The sequence below is a fragment of the Lucilia sericata genome, unplaced genomic scaffold (assembly GCF_015586225.1).
Source record: "Lucilia sericata isolate MDLA Ls3-8-SP2 unplaced genomic scaffold, ASM1558622v1 Contig000108F_arrow, whole genome shotgun sequence".
NCBI classification, from domain to species: domain Eukaryota; kingdom Metazoa; phylum Arthropoda; class Insecta; order Diptera; family Calliphoridae; genus Lucilia; species Lucilia sericata.
This window is the reverse complement of record NW_023994140.1, coordinates 64,958-75,080: the sequence shown is the minus strand read 5'-3', so window position 1 is coordinate 75,080 and position 10,123 is coordinate 64,958. Positions and strand designations below refer to the sequence as shown.

At 28.8% G+C, this 10,123-nt stretch overlaps 1 protein-coding gene across 1 annotated transcript; it reads left to right on the top strand.

Moving 5' to 3' along the window:
* Positions 1-132: 132 nt before the first annotated feature.
* LOC119600241 (ubiquitin-like-conjugating enzyme ATG3) lies at positions 133-2,910 on the top strand. Its single transcript, XM_037950351.1, has 5 exons — positions 133-393; positions 779-914; positions 1,677-1,867; positions 1,924-2,232; positions 2,291-2,910. The coding sequence occupies exons 1-5, from the start codon at positions 322-324 to the stop codon at positions 2,570-2,572; spliced, it is 990 nt and encodes a 329-aa protein (XP_037806279.1). The 5' UTR covers positions 133-321; the 3' UTR covers positions 2,573-2,910.
* The last annotated feature ends 7,213 nt before the right edge of the window (positions 2,911-10,123 follow it).

The following is a 10,123-nucleotide window of genomic DNA, read 5'->3' as shown; positions in this document are numbered from 1 at the left end:
ATAGAACCCTAGTTCTCATGCCTTTTAGATATAACGGTATTCATTTATTTACCAAATATTTGTATCACCCTGTTTCGCAGTACTAAAACATATATCACTCTATCCTACTACTATTTTGTACAACTGCTCTCCTCAGGCACACAAACAAACAGACAGGAGAAATTAATAGAAAGAACAACAGCAACAACAAAAAAAGCTGATAAAAAATAGAAAGCAAATATTATAGTCGTTTTTAACAATTAAAACAAAGCAAAATAACAAAAAATTATTAATAATTAATAAACAACTATTAATAAATAAATTTATAGAACATTTAATAAAATGCAAAGTGTTTTAAATACCGTAAAGGGCACAGCCCTAAACGTAGCCGAATATTTGACACCAGTTTTAAAGGTAATAGAAAGAAAAAAAAAGTACAAAAAAAAACTAATATTAATGTCAGACGTCTGACATAAGCCAAGCGGGTGGTTGCAACACAAAGTGAATATCAGCTGCAGTGCCTTTAAAGTGGGTTAAAAGGCAATCTTCCATGATAAGTTGTGTTATTAATGTTCCGGAACCTGAATATCGGCTTTGAAAACAGTAGAAATTTTCATATTGTTTATGTATCTGTTTACTAGAAAATGTCTTGCAGCTGACTGCGCTGCAACTGTAGTGTTTGTGTTTTATTTACATCTTGAGGTGTATATTTGAGCTGGCTGTTGATACGTCTCAAGATGCACCAAATATGAGTCATTGTTGTTTTTTTTAAGATTTGGCTTTTGTTTTTTTAATATAGGAATCAAAATTTCGTGAAACGGGTGTCTTGACTCCTGAAGAATTTGTAGCCGCTGGAGATCATTTGGTTCATCACTGCCCTACCTGGCAGTGGGCCGCCGGTGATGATAATAAAACCAAATCGTATTTGCCTAAGGGTAAGGATTAGTATATTAGCTAGATTTAATAAATGTTTATAACATTTTATTGACGATTTTGTTATCTTTTCAAAAAATCTATTGCTTTTAATTTATTATCAACATTTTTTGTTTAAAACTTTTCTTTTTGATAACAAAATTGCGCATTTTTTACAATTTTTTCAAAAACTTTAAAATATTTCATAAAAATATAGTTTAGTTCTAGTTAAGTTCCAGTTTAGTTCTACTTTAGTTCTAGTTCAGTTCTCTAGTTCATTACTAATTCTGTTCTATTTCAGCACTAATTCAGTTTAAGTTCATTTCTTATTCAGTTCTAGTTTAGTTCAATTTCAGTTCTAGTTCAGTTCTAGTGCAGTTCTAGTTCTAGTTCAGTTCTAGTTCAGTTCTAGTTCAGTTCTAGTTCAGTTCTAGTTCAGTTCTAGTTCAGTTCTAGTTCAGTTCTAGTTCAGTTCTAGTTCAGTTCTAGTTCAGTTCTAGTTGAGTTCTAATTGAGTTCTAGTTGAGTTCTAGTTCAGTTCTAGTTCTGTTCTAGTTCAGTTCTAGTTCAGTTCTAGTTCAGTTCTAGTTCAGTTCTAGTTCAGTTCTAATTCAGTTCTAATTCAGTTCTAGTTCAATTCTAGTTTAGTTCAGTTCTAGTTTACTTCTTGTTGAGCTCTAATTCAGTTCTAGTTTAGTTCTAGTTCAGTGCTAATTAGGTCCTAGTTTAGTTCTCATCTAGTTCTTTAAATATATGTCTTCTTAAAAATATATCTTCTCTTCCAGACAAACAATTCTTAATCACTCGTAATGTACCCTGCTATCGCCGATGCAAACAAATGGAATATGTGGGCGAAGAGACCGTTGTCGAGGAAGAGGGCGGAGATGGTGGCTGGGTAGAAACGCATCAACTAAATGAAGATGGCACCGCCCAAGAAATCGATAAAATCTGTGAATTGACTCTGGACGATAGCAAGGTAAAGATAAAACTAAATTTAATACGGAATAAAAATTGTAATAGTTTCTCCTAAAGGATGAAATGCACACACCCGATAGTGACCAGCCGGCAGATATGAATGATGCTGCAGCTGGAGCTGCTGATGAAGAAGAAGACGATGATGAGGCATTAGATATGGATGAATTTGAAGAGAGTGGCATGTTAGATTTAGTAGATCCAGCGGTAGCTTTAACCACCAGAAAATCGGAGACAACTAAAACGGAGGGAGGTGCTGCTGCTCTAGATTCAGGAGATTCAGTACTACATACTCGTACCTATGATTTGCATATAACTTATGATAAATACTATCAAACACCACGTCTTTGGGTAGTCGGTTACGATGAGGTTTGTTGGATATTATATATTATTGAGTTTATATTTATATAGTTGTTTTTCAAAACAGAATCGCAAACCTTTAAACGTTGAACAAATGTACGAAGATGTCTCTCAAGATCATGCTAAAAAGACTGTCACCATGGAATCACATCCCCATTTGCCCGGACCCAATATGGCCTCCGTACACCCCTGTCGTCATGCCGATATAATGAAGAAAATTATACAAACTGTGGAAGAGGGTGGCGGTGAATTGGGTGTGCATTTATATTTGATTATATTTTTGAAATTTGTACAAACGGTTATACCCACTATAGAATATGATTTTACACAAAATTTCAATTTATCTTAAATTGCTTGGAAAAATTTAAGAGAAATTAACAAATTACTGGAGTTTTTTTTGTCTAGGCTCCCTGGCTTAATTTATTAACTTTTTTCCTTTTTTTTAACAAATGCCATAATTTTGCTATAAATTATAAAAAAAAAAAACATAAAATTGCAAATGATTTTCTTAAAAGTTTAATGTGCATGTTATAAAATATATATATATTGTATGTGTAAATGTATGTTTTATTACTAAATTTTATTTTAATTTGTTTACATAGTTAAGAAATACATACATACATTCTTTGTATACAATCATAAATTAAATTAATAAAATCTATATTTTGCTTTAAGAAAATAAAAGAAAAATTAAAAATAATTATTAAATTTTTACAAAATAAGTACGGCATGCCACTGAAAAGGTGAAAACGAAGAATGTACTCAGAGCCTTTTGATAAGGACAAGGATTAAGTTGAAGAAGAATTCTAGAAGATCATATTGGATCAAAGTGTACCTAAAAATAATAAATTTACATAGTTTACCTATATAATCATCAATCATGTATCAATTTTCCATTATGTACCTATGTAAAATATAAATTTTACATTGTTTACTTGTGTAAAATAAGGATTTTACATAGTTTACATACACAAAATATAAAGTTTACATAGTTTACCTATGTAAAATACGAAGTTTACATAGTTTTCCTATGTAAAATACGAAGTTTACATAGTTTACCTATGTAAAATACGAAGTTTACATAGTTTACCTATGTAAAATACGAAGTTTACGTAGTTTACCTATGTAAAATATCAATTTTACATTGTTTACATATGTAAAATACAAATTTTACATTGTTAACCTTTGTAAAATATCAATTTTACATTGCTTACATATGTAAAATATCAATTTTACATTGTTTACATATGCACAATACGAATTTGTACATAGTTTACCTATATAAAATTTTAAGTTTACATTGTAAAATTCATATTTTACAGAATTTTACATAGCTTATATTCGTAAAATATAAAGTTTACATAGTTTACCTAAGTAAAATATATATTTTACATTGTTTACCTTAGTAAAATAAAAAGTTTACATTGTTTACCCCTGTAAAACATAAAATTCACATAGTTAAACTAAGTTAAATATAAATTTTACATTGTTTACCTATATAAAATATGAATTTTACTTAGTTTACCTCCGTAATATATAAAGTTTACATAATCTACCCATGTAAAATACGACGTTTACACAGTTTTCTTGTTTAAAATATACATTTTACATAGTTTACCTATATAAAATACAAATTTTACATTGTTTACCTATGTAAAATATGAATTTTACGTTGTTTACTTATGTAAAATATGAAGTTTGCATAGTTTACGTAAGTAAAATATCAATTTTACATTGTTTACCTATGTAAATATGAAATTTACATAATATACCTCCGTAAAATATAATGTTTACATAGTTTACCTATGTAAAATTCGAAGTTTACATAATTTACCCAAGGAAAATTCGAAGTTTACATAGTTTGCCTATGTAAAATGCGAAGTTTATATAGTTTTCCTATGTAAAATACGAAGTTTACATAGTTTACATAGTTTACCTATGTAAAATAGGATGTTTACATAGTTTACCTATGTAAAATATCAATTTTACAGTGTTTACATATGTAAAATACGAATTTTTACATAGTTTACATATGTAAAATGTTAAGTTTACATTGTTACCTATGTAAAATATGAATTTTACATAGCTTATATTCGTAAAATATAAAGTTTACATAGCTTACCTTCGTAAAATAAAAAGTTTACATTGTTTACCCATGTAAAATATAAAGTTTACATAGTTAAACTAAGTAAACTATAAATTTTACATTGTTTACCTATTTAAAATATGAATTTTACTTAGTTTACCTTCGTAAAATATAAAGTTTACATAGTCTACCCATGTAAAATACGACGTTTACATAGTTTACTTGTGTGAAATATATATTTTACATAGTTTACCTATATAAAATACAAATTTTACATTGTTTACCTATGTAAAATATGAATTTTACATTGTTTACTTATGTAAAATATGAAGTTTACATAGTTTACGTAAGTAAAATATCAATTTTACATTGTTTACCTATGTAAATATGAAATTTACATAGTATAACTCCGTAAAATATAATGTTTACATATGTTTACATAGTTTACCTATGTAAAATTCGAAGTTTATATAGTTTACCCAAGGAAAATTCAAAGTTTACATAGTTTACCCAAGGAAAATTCGAAGTTTACATAGTTTACGTATATAAAATACTAATTTTACATTGTTTACCAATGTAAAATATGAATTTTACATCGTTTTCCTATGTGAGATATGAATTTTTCATATGTAAAATACAAAGTTTGCATAGTTTACATATGTAAAATATGAATTTTACATAGTTTACTTATGTAAAATATGAATTTTACATTGTTTTCCTATGAGATATATGAATTTTACATAATTTACTTACGTTAATATGAATTTTACCTATGTAAAATGCGAAGTATACATAGTTTACTTATGAAATGTACATAGTTTACTTAAGTAAAATACAAATTTTACATATTTTAATTGAGTTAATTGTATTGTTTACGTTTTTCTGTTTTATTTCAGAATTTTGTTTCTAAATCGCTTCAAATTTACCAATTATCCGTTAAAACCCGCTAAATTGTTTTCACTAATTCTCCTTATTTTTCTTTATTCCCCTTTTCATAAGTAAATAAGCCCCTTCACACAAACATTTCCCCTGTTTTTGTTAAACATTAGCTCTTTCACTAACCAAGTAGCACACACTCTCTCTCTCTCTCTTTCGCTCTTTCTATATTAACAAAAATAATTACTAGCAGATGGAGAAATTTTCTGACTAATTTGTAACAGTGAGTGTTTGTTGTTAAAGAATAAATAATAAAAAAAAACTCTTGATAAGGAGGGTAAAATGTAAAGAGTCGTTGTATTTAATATACTACAAGAAAAAAAGGAAACGAAAAAAATTAAACAAATATAAAACAGAAGAAAATAACAATTAATGGTATGTAGTGAAAAAACTAAGAAAATTTCCATTAAAATTTTTGTTTTATTTTTAACTAGTTTAAGAGGGTTTTTTAAAATGTTTAAGGGAGAAGGGAGAGTTTTTGGTTTTGTTGTTTTTAAGAGGGTGGTTTTTTGGTTATTTAATAGTTAAATTAAAAGAACAGAAAATCAAAATAATAATGAGTACGAGAGGATGTTTTTAGTTAGAGTATAATTTGTTTGTATGAGGAGGATTTTAAAGTTATTTTCAGCTTGTTTTTTTTTTTTGTTTACAATTTGATCTCTTGTCAGGTGTATGAGATCTAACACCTCTTACTCCTGGCTGCTGTTAATAACTCCTAACTCTTTGCTGTTGGTTTCCTGCTCCTCATTTATTATTTTTTTTTTATTATTGCATGCGTGAGTTAATTTCAATTGGAATGAACTCCCTTTTGATGAAAAAAAAGGCAGAGTTGCTGGTTAATTGAATAAACATGTTAACTGAGCAAACTATAAAAATCACATTGAATGAGAAGATTCTTTAATAACAAAAAAAAATTATAAAATACTCTATTCAAAATACTAACAAGAAGAAAAATCCCACAAAAAGGTCTCTGTTTGGGTTTGACAAGATTACTACGGCGTTTTGGTTGCTGGCTGTTACTCAGAGCAGCAACCGTATGAATTTTAAACTGTTTTGTCTGTTCAATAATTTAAGCATAATAAAGCTGACACCAAGAGTTTTGAGATTAAAAACAAATTTCGAGAATCGGTAGAAATTTATACTCCTGTTTCTCGAAATGAGTAAACAAAATAAAATTGGCGCCAAAAAAATCTCCAGAAAACGTCTAAAAACCTAAAATTTTTAACATATTAAAAAATTTCTTAATTATAACAAAAATTCTCCCTCAAGATGAATGCTTAAACAGAAAAGAAATACTTTTTTATACCTACTTTTATAAAAATATTTTAAAATTCTTTAATTGTACATATTTTGTTATATTTTTTCGGAAATTTTTTCTTAAATTATACAAAAACATTTTTCCTGTTAAAATTTTATATTATTCAGTCATTTATTTAACAAACAACACAATTTTTTTCTTATTTCTTCTTTCTGTTTATACATTTACTCACACACACCTCACAGAGTATAGATTTTTTCGTGTTATTGTTGTTGCTTTTGTGTCTGTAGAGCAGCGAGAAGAAGAAGAAGAAAAAATATTGCTACGTTGGCTCTGAGTATATGAGTGTTCCATTGTTATTGTTGTTTTCCATATTGTATGTATTTATGTAAGCAAGTTAAACGAGTACACACAAATAAGTTTCTCTACTCTTCTCCCTCTCTTCTAACTAAAATAACATTTTGTTTTAATATGAAGGGTTGCCATAATCCACAGAGTGTTTTAATGGAATAGTCCTAACTAACTAACTAACTAACTAACTAACTAACTAACTAACTAACTAACTAACTAACTAACTAACTAACTAACTAACTAACTAACTAACTAACTAACTAACTAACTAACTAACTAACTAACTAACTAACTAACTAACTAACTAACTAACTAACTAACTAACTAACTAACTACTAACTAACTAACTAACTAACTAACTAACTAACTAACTAACTAACTAACTAACTAACTAACTAACTAACTAACTAACTAACTAACTAACTAACTAACTAACTAACTAACTAACTAACTAACTAACTAACTAACTAACTAACTAACTAACTAACTAACTAACTAACTAACTAACTAACTAACTAACTAACTAACTAACTAACTACTAACTAACTAACTAACTAACTAACTAACTAACTAACTACTAACTAACTAACTAACTAACTAACTAACTAACTAACTAACTAACTAACTAACTAACTAACTAACTAACTACTAACTAACTAACTAACTAACTAACTAACTAACTAACTAACTAACTAACTAACTAACTAACTAACTAACTAACTAACTAACTAACTAACTAACTAACTAACTAACTAACTAACTAACTAACTAACTAACTAACTAACTAACTAACTAACTAACTAACTAACTAACTAACTAACTAACTAACTAACTAACTAACTAACTAACTAACTAACTAACTAACTAACTAACTAACTAACTAACTAACTAACTAACTAACTAACTAACTAACTAACTAACTAACTAACTAACTAACTAACTAACTAACTAACTAACTAACTAACTAACTAACTAACTAACTAACTAACTAACTAACTAACTAACTAACTAACTAGCTAACTTCACTTCTATCATTAATCTACCTTGGCAACTCTAACACATGAAAAAACAAGTAAGAAAGTATAGTCGGGCATGGCCGACCATATGATACCCTACACCAGTTATGAATATTTATTTATTTATTCATAATATCGCATTTATCTTCAATATTCCCTTGTTCCGATACATTTAAGCAATTTATGGATGAAAAACTAATTTTCTGAAAGAGGCTTTATATGGGGGCTAGGGGCAAATATGGACCAAGCCCGATAAAATTTTCTGAATATATTTATATTTACATAATATTTTATTGTGCTGAATTTCATCGCGATATTTGTGTTTATAAGTTAATTTGGGACATTCAAGTAATTTTCTGAAGGGGACTTTGTATGGGAGCTAGGGTCAAATGGGGCCCGATCTTTATGAAATTTGGCAGGGTTATCAAGACTTCTATAAAACTTAGTTATGCCGTATTTTATCGATATATCTGTATATTTAACATAATTATGAGCTCAGAAGCCCTTTTCGGGGGGTTCTGTTCTATGGGGGCTAGGTGAAATAATGGACCGATTTTAACCATTTTCAATAGGCTTCGTCCTTGGGTCAAATAAAACGTGCGTGCCAAATTTCATCCAATTATCTTGAAAATTGCGACCTGTAGCTTGCGCACAAGGTTTACATGGACAGCCAGCCAGCCAGCCAGCCAGACGGACGGACGGACGGACGGACGGACATAGCTTAATCGACTCAGAAAACGATTCTAAGCCGATTGGTATACTTTAAGGTGGGTCTAGGACGAATATTTTTATATGTTACAAACATCAGCACAAATCCAATATACCCTCCCCACTAAAGTGGTGTAGGGTATAAAAACCATGATGATATTAACAATATTCGTGACTGTTGAAAGAAACAACAAAAAAGCCATAATAACAGCTACAACAACAGCAACACGATGATAACAACTTTGCTTTTTATGCCCGTATCTCATTATATTTTGTCGGAATAGACATTATTATTGCTGTTGTTGTTGTTTGTGCTACTGTTGTTGGTTTTGTTGTCGATATCGTGTGTGCGCGCGAGTGTATGATTTTGTTTTTGTATGGCGTGCTAGTTTTCTCGTCTTTTAATTTTCTCTATATTTCTGTTTTGTTTGTATTTGATATGTTTGGTGTTGTTGTTTTTTTTTTGTTTCTTTCGTTTAATTTTCTATATATTTTTTTCCGTTCACAACTTGTGTATGCTAGCGAGCGAACGTAATATTTATAGTTGTTGCTGGTTACCAGAAAAAAAGGTGATGCCAGATGATTGTTTTTCATAAAATCTCCTTAATTTTAAGAATTGCGGTTTTTTTTTCTTAAAGAAAACACTTCTAGTCTATAGTTTAGTCAATTCTATAGCCTGGCCTTCTATAGTCTAGTCTATAGTTTAGTCTTTAGTATAGTCCAGTCTATAGTTTAGTCTACTGTCTTTTCTAGTCAATAGTCCAATGATAGTTGCCTCCGGTATGTAATTACTTAATGTTCTAGTCCGTCAGATTGGTGGTCATGGGTTCGATTCCCATCAGTGGCACTGGCAAAGGAGCCCATAACAGGTTATATCGTATACCAAATATTTTTATAGTATTTAATTTTCATAAACCTCAAAATCTGGCCATTTTATTTAAAGGTTTCTCTATTTTAGTATGGGGCCAAAGTACTGTAGCTTTTTTTGTGAATAATGAATGGTTGGTTTGGTTGCATTGCTTGTCGGTTGGCTATACATTGAATAGATGAATGCATACTGTATGGCATAACATGGTAATGGTTTTTTTTTATATTTTTTGTTTTCAATATAATGATGATGGTGGTGGCCTCTATGAAACAGTGTTGCTAATTTAACTTTAGGATTTCTTAAAAGATCTAACGTTAAATTCTAAAAATAAAATGTTTTGCACGATTCCATAGAATCTATGGCTAACTTAAAGTTTCTTAAGAATTTTCAAAAAGATTCTATTGCAACTTCAATTTTATTCGCAATTTATAGGAAATCTTTCAAGTTTTTAAAATTCCCTTCAAGTTTTTTTTTAAGAAAAATCTTCATTCTTCTAAAAAGATTCTATTGCAACTTCAATTATATTCGCAATTTATAAGAAATCTTTCAAGTTTTTAAAATTCCCTTCAAGTTTTTTTTAAGAAAAAGCTTCATTCTTCTAATTTCAAGTTTTCTGAAGAAGTATTTCGCTTTATTTGTGATTTCGCTAGAAATCTTTTAAAAGAAGACTGGTTAGC